Source organism: Mytilus trossulus, chromosome 2, assembly GCF_036588685.1.
Source record: "Mytilus trossulus isolate FHL-02 chromosome 2, PNRI_Mtr1.1.1.hap1, whole genome shotgun sequence".
NCBI classification, from domain to species: Eukaryota; Metazoa; Mollusca; class Bivalvia; order Mytilida; family Mytilidae; genus Mytilus; species Mytilus trossulus.
The window spans coordinates 27,063,804-27,084,289 of NC_086374.1; the positions used below are offsets into that span (position 1 = coordinate 27,063,804).

Genomic DNA, 20,486 nt, shown 5'->3' on the forward strand with positions numbered 1-20,486 from the left:
CGCACTAAAATACGATACAAATAGATCTCGGACGTCTGTACAGTATATGACATCCACTCATCCATAATCATGGGTTTCAGAGTTTCGTCGCTGACGATGATTTACTGTTCAGGAGCCTCTATTAAACTAGTTTGTCGTTGAACTATCTGATCAGCATAACCTATTGTAGTAACGGATAATCATGAACTGATCCAGCATGTCCTTAAAACTGTAAGGACTGACACGATGGTAATGGTGTTATATTATGTTCTTTCTAATCACAAGACATATATCAAGAGGGTCTCAAGCGCCTGAATCGTTCACCTGTAGTTTCTTTATTTCAATTTTTCATCAAAGTTTTTCACTTAAGTTTTTAATTTATAATTAATAAGCGTGGACACAAACCAGTGTGATATAAAACTGATATGAAAGTTACGAGCATTCTGAGAGTATTGCATAAAACATTTTTAAAACACATTTAGTAATATGAAGATCTGTCTTTGCTGAACCGTCTTTGCTGAACATTTTTACTGATCGCAGTGTCACCCTATTTATCTATTATTCAACCGTTATGTTCTATTTAAGCCACAGTGACCATTTGTTTCTTGACGTTCAAGAAAATAAAACATATAATGCATTCTAATTAACCTCGGGTTCATTTAACCCAAGTTTGGCTCATTTTGCTTCAATAGTTTCAGAGAAGATTGCTGAAAGAAACAAAAATGATGAACAAATTATATAAAGTTACCTTTAAAGATCGAAACACCTTAAGGGGTCAATTGACAATTTTGAATTATACTGAACATTTTTACTGTTTACAGTTTATCTTTATTTATAATATTATTCAAGATAATAACCAAAGTAAACAAAGTCACGTTGTTGACCCAAATAATGACCCGTAAGGCGAGGTCACTATGTGTAAAAGCTGCATGCATTTTTAACTTGAAAACACTGTGTAATATAATTTGCTATAATATCGTTACATTAAACATTAAAGATACTGTGTATCTATTTATTGTGATAAAATGTAAACAATATTCAATATGTTTTCATGTAGGATCATTACCTATAATAAAACAGTGGGAACTACGTAGAAAGTATAATAAATTTATAGTTAAAAGTACGTCAAATCTACCGATAATTATTCACCTGTTGAATATTGAAGTAAATACGCGTGAACTAGTAGAAGAAAGCACAAAATCGATAATTGACACTATAAATAGATGGGGGTTCCCCAATCATACTCTTACCTTTAAATAAAATAATAATGGCTGATCAAAAACTACACATCTGTACAGTCAATGCTAAGGGACTTCAGCAAACTGAAAAGAGAAAACGACTAATTGAATGGACAAAACAACAAAAATGTGATATTCTTCTAATACAAGAAACACACTTTACAGACAACTTAGAAGAATCTTTAAAAAAAGAGTTTGAAGGTGAATTATTTTTCAGTAATGGTCAGAGCAATGCTAGAGGGGTATCAATATGGTTAAAGAGTAGGCTTAACTACAAATTTATCGACTATTATAAAGATAAAGACGGAAGACTTCTTCTGATAAATATAGAAATTGACGAAAGCATACTTACAATTGCAAACGTTTATGCACCAAATAATAATAAGTTAAGAAACACTTTTTTTAAAACAGTCAAAACTTTTATTGATAAATATAGTCTTGGACAACTGATAATAGGAGGAGATTTTAACGATATTTTGTCTGAAAAAGATACAAAAAATAAAAATAGAAGAACAAAATTTGATAAACCAGTCTGCGGACTAAAAACTTTAATTAAATCTTTTAAATTAACAGATATATGGCGTGAAAAAAACAGAGATAAAACTCAGTTCACCTGGTGTAAAAGAAATAAAACAGAGGCCACAAGAATTGATTACCTGCTTGTCAGTACTGAAATTAAAAAAAATTGCTCCTCTTGTGATATCAGACCAATTGTTATTCAATACACTGACCATAATAGTGTATCTTTAAAATTACATATATCAAGAAATAACAAAGGACGTGGATACTGGAAATTAAACAGTAACATCTTAAACGATGAAATCTACTTAAAAATAATAAACAATCTCATTAACAACTATAAAATCAAAGCATTTAATTCAAAAAATCTAGCTCTTTTATGGGATACTTTTAAAATAGAGGTTCGAGACTGTACAATTCAGTTCTGTAAATTGAAAGCGTTAAACAAAAAAGATTCAATCAATGTATTAGAAAATCAACTTATACAACTTAACAATGAAATTCATAAAACTAATATCAGAGTTAATGAAACAAATACCTACTTGATTGATAAAATAGAGAAAGTAGAACAAGAGTTAGGAAATTTATACAATGCAAAAGTAAAAGGCAATCAAATTAGATCAAGGGTAAAATGGATTGAAGAGGGAGAAAAAAATACTTCTTACTTCTTAGGTCTTGAAAAAGCCAGGCAGTGCAAAAAAACCATCACTAGATTGTATGATGTAAACAATAATATAATTACTAATCAAGAAAAAATACTTAACCTTGAAGTTAACTATTACAAAAATTTATATTCCTCTACTAAACCAGATAAGGAAGATACCATAAAGTACTTTAACGATATTAAAAAATGTCCAAAATTAAGTGAAAGTGAAAGTGATATATGTGAAGGAAAAATTACAGTGCAGGAATGCACAGATGCAATATTCAAAATGAAACTAAATAAAGCTCCTGGTCTAGATGGACTTAATGTTGAATTTTACAGAAAATTTTGGGAAAAAATAAAAGATTTTATTGTATCAGTATTCAACTTTTGCCATAAAAAAGGAGAACTGTCAACTTCACAAAAAATCGGAGCAATATCATTAATATATAAAAAAGAAGATCCACTTTCTCTAAATAATTATCGTCCAATAACTCTGTTAAATTATGATGTAAAATTGTTAGCTTATGCACTTGCTCAAAGATTAAAACAAGTTTTACCAAAAATAATTCATACTGACCAAAAAGGTTATATAAAAAATAGATACATAGGTTTCAATATTAGACAAATACAAGATATAATTGATTACTCAGAGAAATTTAAAGTAGATGGAGCCATACTTTTTGTTGATTTTTCCAAGGCATTTGACTCCCTTGAATGGAACTTTATGTCAGAAACCTTAGTAAAATTTGGCTTTAAAAGTAGTTTTATAAGATGGATTCAAACAATGTACACAGACATAAAAGGTTGTATACTCAACAATGGTTGGGTGTCTAGCAGTTTTAATATTTTTCGCGGAATTCGACAAGGATGTCCAATTTCTTCGTTAGCCTTCGTATTAGTAGTTGAAATTATGGCAATTAAACTAAGACAAGATAATAATCTCAAAGGTTTAGAGGTGAAATTAGATGGTAGAAACTGCTCACTAAAAATATGTCAACTTGCAGATGATACAACACTTTTTCTGAAATCACCAAAAGATGTTAGTTTAGCAATGAACATAATTGAAACTTTTGGAAGTTTATCAGGATTAAAACTTAACAGAAATAAAACAGAAGGATTTTGGCTAGGAAAACTTAAAAATAGCAGAGATAAATTTGAAAGCATAAATTGGAAAACAGATAGCATTAAAAGTCTTGGTTTTTACTTTGGTTACAACAATCAAGACTGTCAAAAACTAAACACTGATAAACAGCTAAAAAAATGTGAAAAAATTATATCAAATTGGATGAAAAGAAATTTAACATTAATAGGTAAAATAATAGTAGTAAAATCACTAATTCTTCCAAATTTAACTTATATTGCATCAAATATGTACATCCCAAAGGAAATAATACAAAAGTTTAAAACTCTAGTATATAAATTTATATGGAATGGAAAAAAAGATAAAATTAAACGTGCAACCCTTTGTAAAGACTATTTAGAAGGAGGGTTAAAAATGATCGATATAGATTTGTATCTCAAAGCACTTCAATTACGCTGGATTTTAAAACTTAAACAAAATTCTGGTGAAAATTGGTCAATCTTACCCCAAGTTTACTTAAACAAATTTGGTAAAAACCTTTTGATATTTCAAATGAACATTAAAAATGTTAATATGTTAGACAAAAAAATATTTAAATCCCTTCCTGAGTTCTATCAGCAATTGATTAAAACTTGGATTAATGTTAAGGGGGGACAGACAAAGACCCCGCAAACATTTCTAGACATAAGAAAACAGATTTTATGGGGTAATCATAACATACAAACAAAAGGAAAACCCTTATTATTTACTAAATGGATTGAACAAAATATTTTGTATGTAAATGATATACTTGACGAAAAAGGTTATATATCAGAAAATAGAATATTAACCAAAATAATAGATAAACGTGATTGGATTCGAGAATTATCCTTATTAAAGAAAGCTATTCCAAAACATTGGCAGAATATTTTAAAGCAAGAAAGCTCATATAAAACAACAGTAAATATAAATAATTCAAAAAATCTGCAAATACTACTCAATCATAACATTCATCCAGAAATGAGTAATAAAGAAATATATTCAATACTATTTGTCCCCCATAAGCAAGAAAAACCTGTAGGTTTTCTAAAGTGGGAAAGAATCTTTGAAGAAAATATAAAAATAAAATTTAAAAGCACTCTTGATTTTATTTTTAATTACCTAGATAACAACAAATTTAAAATGTTTAAATGGAAATTGCTTCACTTCATCCTTCCATGCAATGAACTGCTAGTTCAGTGGAAAGTATTAGAAAACAATACTTGTAATTTTTGCAAAGAAATTGACAACTATAAACATTTTTTTATTACATGCCGGTATAATAATACTTACTGGCAAGAAATAAATAAGCTTTTACTTTATCTTCAAATAGATAGACACATTCTAAAGATAGAAAATTTAATAACTGGCTATAAAATTGCAGACAAAAAATATTCTGATATAAACACCCTGATTACAGTTATATTTTTCTCAATATATAAGGCACATTTTGTCTCAAACAAAAAAGAAACAAAGATAGAAATCTTTAAAATTTTTAAAAAAGAAATAAACGACATAATAAAATTAAATGCGATAAGAAACATTGAAACCGGAAAAATGTTAATAAAGACGTCAACATATTGTAACCTGTAAGTAAAAGTATTACTGGTTGACAAATTAACATATGCTAATTACCTTGGCCTAGTCTAAATATTATACCACGAGGTGCCACAAACAAACAAAATAAAGCTACGCAAATAACCTTTTGATTTGAGTTAACATAATTATTCACTTACCTATATGTGTATTTTCCTAAATAAACATGATCAAGAATGTAAGCTAGGAAAAATAAATCCATAATATCACAATATAAAAGAATATTAACAAGTTGGGCTAACTCCAATACACTATTCTCGAGACACTCCTACACACGTTACCTGTACATGTAAGAAAGTAAATACACATAATATAATAACAAAACGGCACGGCGTAGAACCGTAAATTTTTCCCGATTCATTAACAGAAACACACAATTTGATTTTTAAATGAATGAATCTATTTGTATTGATGTTTATTTATATAATGTATTATGCTTCATTGTAAAACACTAACATTAATATAATATTTTATTATATATTCTCCCTGGATGTATAATAATTGATATACAGGGATACTTAGCCTAAAGCTGTAAGCTAGGTAAATTGTTAAACAGCATTTAGTGCAATAAAGATGATCTAATTGTTTCAAAAAAAAAAAAAGATAATAACCAAATCGGCAAAATTTTCTTGAAACTATCAATTCAGGGACAATAACATAACAATCAGTATTCCAGTTTGACTGAAATTTCAGGGCAGGCATATCTTGTCCTCATGAACACTTTAGCTCATTGTCAAATTTGTTCATATACCTTAGATTTTGATGTATCAGGTATAAAAGGTCCAGTATTTTGATAACATAATCTACACTGTATTGCTGATAGAATCAGTGTGAATCTTCACACAATAGAATTATTATAACTCATAACATCAAATTCATATCTCACCGTGTAGAACTCCACATGCGGGGTGTCGGCTATTTTTGCCACGGGGTGGCAATTTCGAAGCGAAGAAAAACTATCAAAGTAAGTTCAAGTATCAAAATTTCTTTTTTTAGAATTCTTAGTATTATATAATGTATTGCACGGAAGTAACTGTAACACAATCTATTTCCTGTAAGCAGAAGCAGTCTATTTCAGTGCTCTGTTTTCTTAAACACCTCTCTCTCTAGTTTTCCGTGTTGCAGATTTTGAGGCTTCATATGTCAATTTCTGGATAAAAAAACTACTTTAGACGAACTCTCCCCGTATCATTTATGTTCGTGTTGTTTATTCTTTGGGTTTCTATGTTGTGTCATCTGTACTATTGTTTGTCTGTTTGTCTTTTTCATTTTTAGCCATGGCGTTGTCAGTTTGTTTTAGATTTATGAGTTTGACTGTCCCTTTGGTATCTTTCGTCCCTCTTTTATATAGAATTGAATTAATATCATGTAATTTAACCAAATACAATCTTCTTATTTAAAGTTGATCGGTTTTAAAACTAGTTTTTCATCAAAATATAAAGTGTCACTCGGGTTGTCAGATCTTGCATCTCAAGGATTAGAGGCTTTTGATAAAATAAAAAAAAGAATAAATTTGCATATAAATCGGTCTTCATCTGATACTCAAACAAATCTACTACTAGTATATTATGATTACAAATTACAAACTGATGGTACTTTATTTTGCCTGTTTTTTTAGTTTTATAAGACATGTGCTTTATTTTTAGGTAAAAAATAAAAAATGACTTTCCAGCTTTTGAAACAAAATATATTTTATTGAAATATTTTTGTTTCAAAAGCTGGAAAAGGATTCCCTTTCCCTTTCAGTCACTATCATAGTCAGAAAAAAGTCTCGGCTGTAGCTCAATGCGACGAAAGATGGAGGAAAATCACAGAGCAGACCTCTATAAAAGATTTGGCCGAAGCCACCAACTTTCTAATTCCATCATTGACATCACTAGGAATCCTCTCAAAAGCACTCACGCACGCCACGGAAAGCACTCTCTCCACACGAATTTGATTACTCTCTCTAATGAAACACTCACCGGCATCTTTATCATCAAATGACAATACTGCTTTAAAATATTCTCTGAAACTGACATTACCACTATGCTGGATTTCTTGATTGACAACATATTTGTTACTTTTAGAGGACGTGTTTTTCAACAGACTGTCGCCATTCCAATGAAAACCAATTGTGCCCCACTTATTTCTTTATTATTATAAGGCCTCATATATTGATAACACCTAGAAATGAAATTGACAATGAGGGTCGGTTGAAAACAAAACTTTATGACAAACGAGTATATATATTTCCAAATTGATACGATATTCCCGCGCTTGTATTTCCTATCATGCTTTCTTGATAGAGGGTTGCTGCTTACAATAAAGCTATTTAACCAAGAGTTCCAAATGGTGAAGTTGAAATCATTTTTACTTAACTTTTACCGACGCCATCACGAGTTGGTTGACCGTTATGGAATAACCGTTTCACAGATGATATCGGATATGTTTCTCACGTCGTAACTACAATCCCCTTCCCTATTTATGAATGTGACCAATCGAAATAATCTATTTACCGAGTTTGAAATAAATTGAGCAACACGAATCTCCTTTTCCTGGACTGAGATGATGAGATTTATGTCAAAATAATAACATCGGAGATGTGGTATCGGGAAACAAAGAGGTTTAGGAAAACTGCCTACAGTCTTTTTCACGGTAAATTTTTATAATTTATGGTTGGACCAAAATGTATTGGACACGTTACAGAAAATTTTTGTGTGCGCAGAATGGCCGATCCCTAAGGCTCATGAATTAATTTGGAGTTCCAAGTCCAAAGATCATATTAGCCTGCATCCCCATGGACCTTGATGTCCTAAAGTTTGACCTCTGCTTTAGATATCTTGGTTCTAACGTTGAAACATTTCATCATGTTCCAATAGAATGACATGGTTTCATTTATACGAAATGTCTTCTGTGCTCTCATTAACATAACGTGATTGTATTCCGACTACGTCACTTGCACTAGAAAGAATTGAGTTGATACAAAAATGCCATTTCCCACAAATTCTGTTACTGAAACAATGAGGAATGTAATCCACTGATCACAAACACAAATCTCAATTAACGCTAATTGTCACCTGCCATTCCTTCAAACTTTTGAACACACAATTTCTGGCGTCTTACGAGCTCTTTACAGTCTTTCAATCGTAGACCTATCACTTTAAGAGCCTCCTGTACCCTTTTACAAAAAAAAAGTTCCAAAAACTTTTCCGTACCCAATTAGTGTTTGACTAGTAAAAAGTTAGTAATAACATTCAAAATACTTATTTGGTCTTCTAGTAGTGGGTTTCTTTCCTTAAATACTATCCCATCTTCAAAAAAGAACATATCTACATCTCCTTCCTTGTCAAGTTGTCATCTACCCCTGGTTTTTGCCCGTCAGCAAATAACATAAACTCATCATTTTGTAAGTTACGTAACATATTCAATACAGCATAAAGAATGAATGAAAATTTGAATTTAAGATATCAAGGTCCATGGCGATGAAGTCTGATAGTATCGTTTGGCTTGGAACTGCAAAATTAATTTCTGCATCTTGGGGATCGGCCATTCCGCGCTCACACATGTTTTCTGTAATGTGTTCAATACTTTTTGGTCCACCCACAAATATAAAAAATAAACTTGAAAAAGTATGTAGCCAGTTTTCCAAAACCTCTTTGTTGTTACCCGATACCACATTTCCTATCTTATTCTCCTTGACAAACATATTATCGTCTCTAGGTAAAGAAAATTAGAAATATTGTCTAAAGGAAAACAAATTTTACCATTTGGATAAAAGATAGAAAATCAGTGGCCTGATTAACTTTTTTAAGATTTTGAATCGCTATTTTGAAATTGTTAGGAATGGTAGTGTCGTCGTCTTCATGTCTCCTTAAAGCTGTATCGTCATTTGGTGATAAAGATGCAGGTGAATGTTTCATTGGAGAGAGTAATCGAGGTAGTTTGGATTGAGTGCTTTCTATGGCGTGAACGAGTGCTTTTGAGGGGAACCTGGTGAATAAGTTAGATGCCAATGATGGAGTTTGACATTTGGTGGCTTCGGACAAATCTTATATGGAGGTCTACTATGTGATTTGTATCCATGTTTCGGGTTATTGAGCCACAATCGTGACTTTGGATCTGACAATGATATGGAAAAGAAATCCTTTTCCAGCTTTAAAACAAAATATTTTGAGTCATTTTTTTACTATTTAAGAAATCAAAAGTACATGTTTTATAAGCCTTAAAACAGGCAAAGAAAAGTACCGTTAGTTTTTAATGTGTTTCCATAATACAGCAGATATGTTTGAGTTAAAAAGTATCAGATGAACACCGATTTATATGAAAATCTATTCTTTTTTTTTTATCAAAAGCCTCTACCCCTTGAGATTCAAAAGCTGACACTTTATATTTTGATAAAAACTAGTTTTTAAACAGATAAATTTTAAGTGAGAAGCTGGTATTTGGTTAAATTCCATGATATGAATTCAATTCTATATAAATGATACGGGTAGAGTTCGTCTAAAGTATATTTTTATCCAGAAATTTTCATATGAAGCCTAAAAATCTGCAACACGGAAAACTAGGGAGAGGCCTATGAGAAAACAGAGCCCTGAAATCGACTGCTTTTATTTGCAGGTAATAGATTGTGATGCAGTTCCTTCCGTACAATACATTATATGGTACTAAGAATTCTAAAAAAAAAAGAAGAAATTTTGATACTTGAACTTACTTTGATAGTTTTTCTTCGCTTCGAAATTGCCACCCCATTTCAAACATATATAGCCGACACCCCACATGTGGCGTTCTACACGGTGTATCTACGATACCCATTTTTACAACAAAAGCTCTGTTAAATGAGATGGGGAAGTCATTCTTTCAATAAGTGAATAGTGATGTAAATAGTTTACACCGGACGGACGACGGACAACAGACGCCAAGTGGTGGCAAAAGCTCACCTTTCCTAAAAGAGGTGAGAAAAGGAAGAAAGGTGAGATAAAAATGAAATTTTGTTTGTTATAAGTGTTATTATTGTATTTTCTAACCATGTCGGTTTTAATTCTAAATCAAAACTGTATGAAGAAAAAACTCCTTTTTCTTTCTTGACCAGACAGCGAATAGCATAAGAACAAATTATACAGTGAATAACATATAAACAATGTATACAGTGAATTACAAGATAAACAATGTATACAGTGAATTACAAGATAAACAGTTAATAACATTTAATCTTAAGCTATATCATTAATGAAGTATATCCACTGTTATGCTATTATACTTACTTAATAAGTTATTAGTTCTGTTTTCGTATGAGGTTTCTAAGCCGTTGTTTATACTATAAATGTTTGTCTCATTATCTCATACTCATTTTAAGCCCATATTAATATAATTTGATTTTTTTACCAGTTTTGCTGATTTCCAATGCTTATTTATAAATAAATGAATTTTGAATAAATGTGATTGGAAATACTTTCTTTTCGAAGTTTATGTGCTTGAATGTATCAATCAACAAGTCGCTAAGACTTATTGTAGCTAGAAAACATGTAAATGAAATTGGTTTTTGCAGCCTATCACTTGCTCAAAGGCTAAGTGTCTGACTGTTTATTAATTTAATCGAGATTTCTATGGGCAGAAAAAATGCTCCCGCTGAAGAATACAATGTGAGAAACCATTAGAATATGGAATGAATGTGTGTAATGGATGTAATAACCTGGCTGACAATAGGTAAGAATATGTTTAAGCAATTAATAGAGAAGTCAACGCACAAAAATATGACAAATAAATTCGGATGTAAGAACTAAATTGAAGTACATTTCCGATAAAAAAAAAATGTAGTCTTATCATTAAGGAAAGATGCACAAATTTAGCAGTATAATCTTTCTATTTTGTTTTATAACGTTACAATTGCTGAGTAAAACTTTCGCTTTTAATATTGCCATATTGATTTTAATGGATACTTTGACATTTTTAAGGTTCTTTTACTTTTGATACTGCGAGTTTTGATAAACAGTGAATGTCTTTTGCAAACAATGCGCGAGTTACACAGACCTTCTGTGTGATTTATGTTTGTATTGAATGAAACAAGTTTATTCCAACTACATACGTTCTATTGAAGCATGCAGAAAGTTAGCACGTTTATAACATATGCCCACCCCTCATCTGAGCAATTAATGATGGTCCTTTTTAGCACAAAATAGATGTAATTATAGCAAAAATGTGTCCCTCGTACACGGATGCCCCCTCCGCACTATAATTTTCTATGTTAAGTGGATCGTGAAAAAAGGCATAATCTCTATTTTGGCAATAAGATTAGAAAGATCCTATCATAGGGAATATGTTTCCTAAGTATCAAATTGATTGGACTTCAACTGCATCAAAGACACCTCGACCAAAAACTTTAACCTTAAGTGGGACAGACGGACGAACGGACGGACGAACCGACGGACGCACAGACCAGAAAACATAATGCCCATACATGGGACATAAAAAGTCGTTGACAGTTTTGTGTTATACTGGTTTACTACTCTATTACAAATTTTATAAATCGGAGAGTATACCGTACTTGTTACTTATTCATGTTGACTTGCAACACTACTTCTTGATATTTGACACAGGTTAACAACTAGTCACTAGGGTTTTTTTTAAAGTCGGCAATCTTACAATATATATGAGGAATACTCTTTACCTGTGAAGATTTTTTCATAATTAAGAAACACATTTTAGCACGCTTAGCATTGTGTCATTATATTTTCAGCTCTAGAAGCAATCTGTTTCTTATACAAATTGCAAAGCTTTTCCATTTAAGAGTTTGTTTTCTGTTGGTTTATAGAAATCTAAGCCATCAAAGTATAAATTGACTTTATTGTCATATATAACGGAAACGCAGCCTACATGCAAATGCATTTTATCTTTCCATTTAGTTTTTCTAATGTTTCTTTTTTAATATCCAGATTAACTTGAAAAGAATCTGAACAGTTTTATCTACTAGAAACACAAGAAAAGGTTATCAGTAAATTTTGAGTACTAGTATTAGAAAAAGTCATATAAAAATCCATGGTTTGATTTCCTTCATACAACAGACGTTTCTGGTGTAATTCTCAACCCCTTGTGACCGAAAGGAAAGACAAAAACGAAATCAAATGCTTTGAAGCATAATACACAAAATGACATTTAAAAACTGCCATGTTCAATTTTCTTTGTGAACACCAACACAATGGCGTATGTTACCTTCGGTGAAAGATATTACTTTTAATCTATGCTACATGCACTTTTGGATATGTTATATTTGCTAGTATTTGCTAGTATATTTGTTCTATAGTTTAATGACCAAATTGATTAAAAGGATCATATTAAATTATATTTGCATCGTTTCTTTTAAGTTTATAAATTTTATAGAGGTTGCACACTTGTTAATTTCAATTATACTGTCTCAAGCTATTCAGAAACATCGAATTTACAAAATGTGAATTAAAAAATATACAGTAATATATTTTATTTTAATAGTTGTAAATTTAATGTAAATCGTGATTCTTTACTTTCATTTATTTTCGTAAAATATTCATAAATTATAGTTTTAACAATGTTGGAGAATACATGGAAGCTATTGAACTCTTGAGACAAATATCTATTCCTTTGTTTTGTAAAAAGTGTATTACGTGAAAACAGGAAAACTATAAGACTGATTAAGATGTTTACAGAGAATCGTCTTCCGGTATTTCAGGTAAATACAAAAAAATCCTGGATTTTTCCCGACACTAATGACTTTTTAAATGCGATATTTCGATTATTTTGTCACCGAATAGAAGATGATTGGAAAATAGCAAATCTTTCAAATCATTCTCCATAATTATGTACATGATAGCGGAAATTGTCCTGTGTAATTTTCGATATTTGTTTAGTACATATACGACCATATACAGATGTTACAGTGCTTTTAGAAAAGTGACAGAATATTTCTACGTTTGTCTCTGTCAAAAATAGGTGAATTTCATCTTCTAATAAATCTTTTATGTAAATAAATGAAATTAAATCTATAACAATTTTTGAGGAAGATCAACAACTTTATTTCTGAATAACTTTTCCTGCATTATAGTTGGACTAGGGTAAAGCTACCCGTTATATTTTAAATATATAGGGAAAAGCTGCTCATTATGGATTGGTTTATCCAACTAGGGTGAAGTTACCCATTATAGTTAATTGAACTAGGGAGAAGTTATTCGTTAAAGTTTATCTAACTAGGGTGAAGTTACCCGTTATAGTTTATCGAACTAGGGTGAAGTTACCCGTTAAAGTTTATCGAACTAGGGTGAACCATGGAAGTATTATATTGACAGGTGTCAATATAATACTTCCATGGGTGAACTAACCGTTATAGTTTATCGAACTAGGGTGAAGTAACCCGTTAAAGTTTATCGAATCAGGGTGAAGCTACCCGTTTAAGTTTAACGAACTAGGGTTAAATTATCCGTTACACTTTAACGCACTAGGGTCAAGTTACACGTACTAGTTTAACGAACTAGGGTGAAGCTATCCGTTCAGGTTAAATGAACTAGAATGAAGTTATCCCTTGTAGTTTGGAACTAGGGCGAATCTACCCGTTAAGTAGAACGAGCTAGTTGAAGTTATCCGTTACACTTTAACAAACTATCATGGCGTAGCCTGAGGGTGAGCTTACACGATATAGTTTTATGTTTAAGGATGCAGCTGCTTGTTATAGTTTAACAAACTAGAGTGACATTAACTAGTCAGCATTTTAGATGGACGTTACACTATCAAGATATGTTATAATCATCTGTCAGATCATGAAGAGAAATCGTTTTTTTTTGGTTTTTTTTCAAAAGTTAACCTTTGATGAATTCTTTAAGTTCTTTTAAATCATATAGCTCTTTGTACAACCTTTGCTATCCAATTATAATACAATTGTCAAGAAAATAGCTTCAGACGCACAAACTTTATTGACAGAAATTTATAAAATGTTTTGAATATCATTGTAGTGGTTTTTCTCAAAATAGTCAATGACAATTGTAGTCTTAAACATAGAAAGTGACAAATAAAAATGGTTTTAACGTTTTCTTTCCCATATAACTCTAGGGAAAATAAAGACAGACATACTAATGAGTATCAGACGATCTTATCGTATAATTAGAATGGAAGATTTCAGTAAACATACCAAACAAAGATGAGTGTATATCATCAAATTCAACACTAAATATATAGAAAGTAACTTTGTTTAATAAATAAAATAAGGGAAATAGAAAAGGAATTAAATTGACTGTATAACAGAAGTTTTTGTCTAGGTGTTGTTCCCCTGAAAATGCAACAAATCTAATGAACAGGCAAATTATCAGCTTAAGTGAAATAGGCGTTGCACTATTCTATGGTCCTATATTTTGTTCGCAACATGATTAATATTTATATTGTTTACATGTCATTGATTAGCTGACATTTGCTGATAATAAATAATTCATGAAATGAGGCTACAATCATCCATTGAACTTTTATATTAGAAAGTCCTCATAACTTGACTTGCATTGACTATGCAGTGACATTACATCTGCTTCTCACAAACCAGCGATATGTCTAGAAATATGATCATAAATTTATATGACGAAAGGTTAAAAATATAAGGCGAAAAGATATTGTTATTTTTTTACCAAAACAATATTGCAGCTACTTTTATCTTGATCTTCCCGAAAACGATAGTGATTCCTCTACCTCGAATATAAGGGTACTTGTAATTAAAAAGATATTAGGAAACACAATATTCTTCGTCTATTTAGAGCAGGTGGCACCATTCTCCTTGACTTCAAAGTTACTGATTTCTCTGCTTACCCCTGCGGGCATTTACTCAAAAAATATCATTAATAAATAAAATGCTGACGCCCGGACGAACTTGTATCCAAATTTATGATCAACACTCATAAAAACTGCTGTAAAAGCCTACAAATGTGCTACACATTTTCACATATGGTGTATGAATTGGTTTTATCATACCCCTATGAATCTTGTTTGAATATAAATATGAATTCTAAATATGCTTGACGGGTGAGCTTTACGTCGCAATTTGTTTTTCATTGCAGTAATGACAATTAGACATGTATTTACACTAAGCTGCTGGAACTGCATCGGAACTTTTTGTGAACAACAAAACACAAATGATAATACAGAAAAGAAAACATGTCAAGAAGGGGCGTCTTGTCAGGTAAGTGCATTACGAAAAGGATTCTCCAATATCATTGTTTAATTCTTTAAATCTGTAGTTCTAAGCTGCTAGTAAAATAAAATCGGACAGTCAAATGATCACAAATAAAGGCAACAGTAGTACACCGCTGTTCAGATGTCATCAATCAAAACAATCTTATAGCATTTTAATGACTGCTTGGATGTTTACACAGCTACTTTTGCATAGGTACTATGTCTGTACCAAAAATTGGTTGTACTGGAAATCTACTTCTAATGATCAGTACTATTTTGTTACTCTAAAATTCTTGTAATATTTAGGTATCTGTATTTAACAGTACTTGATTTGTACTTGAAAATTTAAGAACTACATATTTTTGGTTACAACGTTACATTTTCAGCATTTTGATAGTATGTCTATTTCAAATCTCTTAAAATTATGATTTTCAAACATGGAATATTGTGATCGCTTTTGGAATTATTTCTGAACCACAATTTTAAGTACAAATCAAGTACTGTAAAATACAGGTACGTAAATAGTACAATAATTTTAAAGTTAAGAAATAGTTCTTAAAGTCATAAGAAACCTCAAATTAAAAAAAAAAATATGCATATGTTTTTTATAACTAAATGGATAGTTTCCATTATACAACTTATGTAAATATACTTTTTTCTGAGGAAAGTTCTTTAATTTGTCCACATTTAGAAAAAGTTTACTTATTTTTAATTGCTTGCTTCCAGGAACAATTCGCCGACATATTTTCCGTATGCATAGTGACCCGAACGTAACCCTCCTCGTAAAAATCCGGTGACCACAATTCGCATGGATCTGTCATTAAAATAAACAAATATCTGATTATACACATGTTAAACACGTGCTCAATACCCATGCTTTTTGTGATTTGTTTACTATAAGGTGACAATCGGTAAAACTCGGCTTCAAAACACGGCATTTAATGAGCAGCCATATTTTTTAAATCATAACAAACAGAGAGAGAAAAAAATGACGATTATATGATATATTTGCGAAAAAAAATGATAAAATCGTGCACAGAGGACTAAGTTCATGATGTATACATGCATTGGTTCAAGAAATGGACAAACATTATTTTTCAGAACCCACTCGTTTCATATGACTTTAATATCAAAAGTAAATTTTCAGTACTACAGATTTTAAGTACAAAAATAGTACCTATGCAAAATTGGCTGTCTAACATTACAAACAAAACTATATGTATTTGATCAAAGACAAAAAGAAAGATTTATATATGACTTTTGTTCATTCATAAAATGACGACTGAAAATAGAAACTAAGTGCAACTGTTTTGCGTAGATTAAAACAAATGTCTCACTATGATCTTTAAAAATACCTGAACTTAATCTAATTATATATTAATGGATGGATTCTGAAGTATAATGTGAAGGGTAAGGCGTGCGACAACGCTAACCATACACATGCAAAATTTATAGTGTCACTGATGAGCCTTTATAGACGAAACGCACGTCTGGCGTGAACAATTTTAAGCGTGGTATCTATGATGAGTTTATTTACAACCAATGGGTCGATGCTGGTGGAGGTTTCCTCGACGTGGATATCGCCAGCCCAGTAGTCAGCACTTCTGAGTTGACATGAAATATCATTAATATGGTTATATTTATAAATTTTAACTTGAGTAATACTTTTTTTTAACATTATATCAATTCGGTAGATACCACAAGCATATTCAGTTCATTATGTCATAGATTAACATTCTACTTTTCCATTTTTCCTTCTTAAATTGTAGATGAAGAATTTTAAACCGATCAATGTGATGGGTAATATATCCATATCGAGATTGTAACAAAACGATGAATTTATTAGACCACCGATAATTTTTAGATGATAATGTTTTTTTAACCTATTATTTTTCCAGATTAGTAACTACAAAATAATGTTCATTACCGCATAAAACCGACGTATACTTGTAATCTATACCAGAAAAAAATGAATAACCGAAAGGTCAATATAACATGTTTGACGTTGGTTTCAATCTGTTTATTTAAATAAATCGACAATTATAGACGGAGGTATAGTTTGTTCTATGGACATGATTGCGCTAAGTAAGGAATATGACAGTTGTTTTGCATTCGTTCCTTTCCTTGTTTAAGTCTATCGTTTGGTTTTGTCAGTTTGAGAAGACTTCCTTCCCCCTTGATTAGTTTGCCTTGGAGTTCGGTATTTTTGTATACTTTTCTGATTAAATTTAATGAAATATTATCAGTTACCATCTATCAATTTTATAAATATAAATCATAAGGTTCGACGTTTCAGGGTGAATGGTTTAGCCCAACACAGTGTCTATAGAATGGCACGAAATCAATTAAACAACTGAATATATAACTGTGTTTTGCTTCTGTTTGAGAGATAACGACTTACAGCAGATTTCGACATAATTCATCATTAACGTTAAATGTGTCTAGATGGAGATAACCTTTATACCTACATTACTCGTAAAACACAAGTGTAATGAAATTGAACTTACATAATTAAGATTTATCATGGTATATTCAGCAATTGTCAATGTGTATAAGTATATAACATTTAGATTGATTGATTGATTGTTGGTTGCTTAACGTCCAGTGGCAAATATTTCATGCATATTCAGGACGAGAACAAGTTCACAATAAATACAATAGGTAGGTTGATACAATAGAGGCCATCTGGGATGATGGTCGGGGAAATTTGGACTGCCCCTGGAAAATGAGGGTATTTTGGATAGGGACAGAAATTTTGCCTTGCAATGCTTCCTACGGACCCCTCAAATAGTTGTTGCAAGGGTTCTTAACGTGCAAAGAACGTGGCACTCTCTTTACACGAGGCATCGGATTTAACGTCCCCCTTCTGACAGGACGTGACTGCGAACTTGATACATCCCGCACAGCTTTACGGACGCCCCACTTCGGCAAGCGTCTTACTGCCGGTCTGGATAAGACCAAGTGACCATATTTCTATACCCCAGTCACCCTTGGGGGGGGGGGGGGGATAAAATTTAGAAGATTTGCCATGATTGGACAATGGTTGCAAATAAGACAACTATCCTACAAGGTTCAAATGATGTTCAAAACAATTATAGACAACCGTACGACGTTCAACAATTAGAAAGCACATATAACGAAAAGTCGTCCTTAAAAGACCACAGCATAAAAAATATAAAATATTTTAATTGAGAAAACTATTAAACAACGACCCAACTAAAAAAAAAAGCAACCCTCCAAACAATTATGACAGACATGAACCAACGACAACCACTGAACTACATGCTCCCCAGTTGGGACAGGCACATATGATATAGTGGGGTTAAACATGATTAAAGGCACCAAACCTCCGCTAATCTTGGACATTGGGGTCATCAGGTCATTTTTAAGGAACTAAGTTTTATTTTGCAGTTGTTTATATACTTCTCTGATACTGATAAATGATTTTTAACCATACATTTACTTCTTTTGACATACAATAGTTGAATACTATTGAATATCAGTCAGAATGTATAGTAAGAAGAATGTCATTCAAAACACCAGCAGTTATCGTTTTTTTTTCTTCTCATGGGAATTATTTAATCACTAAACTATATATAAATATTTGTCAATTAAGGTATTGTTTTTTTAATTACAGAAAGTAATCTACAGGATGGAAGAATACAATTCATCAACCATTTACACATCAGTAGTGAAATCCTGCTCAGTTGGGACATGCATTCCTACAAACGAGTCAGATAACTTATATTGTGAAAAGAAGGACCGTTTATATAAAGTGTACGGTTGTTCATTCAGAACTTGTTGTGATGATAAAGATTTCTGTAACAGCGGTCATCTGAATTCACCGTATATTCAAACTATCTTCTTGACATTATTAGCATGCGTTCTCATCCATAGACTTGCTCCTTACACATGACTGTCACTCAACTTATTCTCAATAATTTTAAAATTAATTGCTCAAAATAAAATGATAACACTTGTACGTTATAGTGGTTAATTCACATAATCTATTTTTCCTGAATCTGAGCAATAATTAATAACGTACGATTATTATCAAAATCTTTGATTTGAGGATAAGGGTATCATTCAAATCACAACTGAAACTCTAAAGACGAGAAAATGACAGTTACTGTAATATGAAAACAGTAAAATTTCCTGAAAAATTCGTATTGGTCTATATTTTTCTTTCATCCTGCTAAAAAATTGAATATGAATTTCATAGTTACTAGAAAATATCATTTCAAGCATCTTAATTTTGTTACAGATGGTATTGATTACGTTGCTTTTCATCAGAGCTGCATGGAGTTGTCATCGGTTGGGGTTTTTTTTTGGGGGGGGGGGGGGGGGGGGGTGATGGAGAAGGCGCAAAATGTATAATGGCTTTACCACACATTAACTAGCTGAAACTTTTAGAGCCCAGGCAATAATGATCCCAGTCGTATTTAGAACAACGCTTTTTTTGGGTCATAAATGCTCTTCAACTTTGTATTTGTTTGGCTTTAGAACTATTTTGATCTGAGCGTCACTGATGAGTCTTATGTAGACGAAACGCGCGTCTGGCGTATTAAATTATAATCCTGTTACTTTTGATAACTTTTTTTCAACTTTTCGTTTTTAAGTATCTTTAAATTCGCAATTGATTTGACTTTGCAACTATTTTAGTTAGGGTGCTACTTTTGGCGTACCAAATAGCACCCTTTTTGCGTACCAAATCAAAAGTCTGATATCTAGATGTGCTTTACAATCACTTAGTCGATGCCAATGCTTGTGGACGTTTTATCACAGAGGTTACCACTATCACCAGCCCAGTAGCAGCACTAATTTGCTGACATGAATCATTATTGAAAGTCAAATTTATAAATTAACTGTTTATAAAACTTGGAATTGATAGAAGTACTTAAGGTTGTCTACCCCATGAATAGATTATCTTAAATGTACTTGACAAACACTTTCGGAATTGTTGGGACTGAATGCTTTACCTTTGCACTGGGACTGAATGCTTTACCTTTGCACTTTATTTGACTTTGAAAATTATTCTGATTTGAGTATCACTGTTAATCCGTCTGTAAACGAACCTGGTATCTTTGACAAGTTTCTTATAGTAAGCACTTTTGTGCTGACATGAAATGAATGCAGAGGTCGTTTTCTGTAAGTTCACTGTTTATAACATGTTGAATTACTTAGGACACCAAGATTTTTCTACTGCAGGCAAAGATAACCTTGGTGATATTTTGCAATCTTGCATACCAAATAA

The 20,486-nt window shown here is 31.6% G+C and overlaps 1 protein-coding gene across 1 annotated transcript; it reads left to right on the plus strand.

Moving 5' to 3' along the window:
* The first annotated feature begins 10,659 nt into the window (after window positions 1-10,659).
* On the plus strand, window positions 10,660-19,148 carry LOC134705690 (uncharacterized). Its single transcript, XM_063564410.1, has 3 exons — window positions 10,660-10,762; window positions 15,118-15,239; window positions 18,870-19,148. Exons 1-3 carry the CDS (start codon window positions 10,726-10,728, stop codon window positions 19,146-19,148), a joined length of 438 nt encoding a protein of 145 aa, XP_063420480.1. The 5' UTR covers window positions 10,660-10,725.
* The last annotated feature ends 1,338 nt before the right edge of the window (window positions 19,149-20,486 follow it).

What these genes read in the sequence shown, in the direction of transcription:
- LOC134705690 (XM_063564410.1), top strand. Translation starts at nt 10,726, where the DNA reads ATGTGTGTAATGGATGTAATAACCTGGCTGACAATAG. An exon ending in AATAACCTGGCTGACAATAG is followed by an intron (nt 10,763 to 15,117) that starts GTAAGAATATGT and finishes TTTTCATTGCAG; the next exon opens with TAATGACAATTAGACATGTA. An exon ending in AAGAAGGGGCGTCTTGTCAG is followed by an intron (nt 15,240 to 18,869) that starts GTAAGTGCATTA and finishes TTTTAATTACAG; the next exon opens with AAAGTAATCTACAGGATGGA.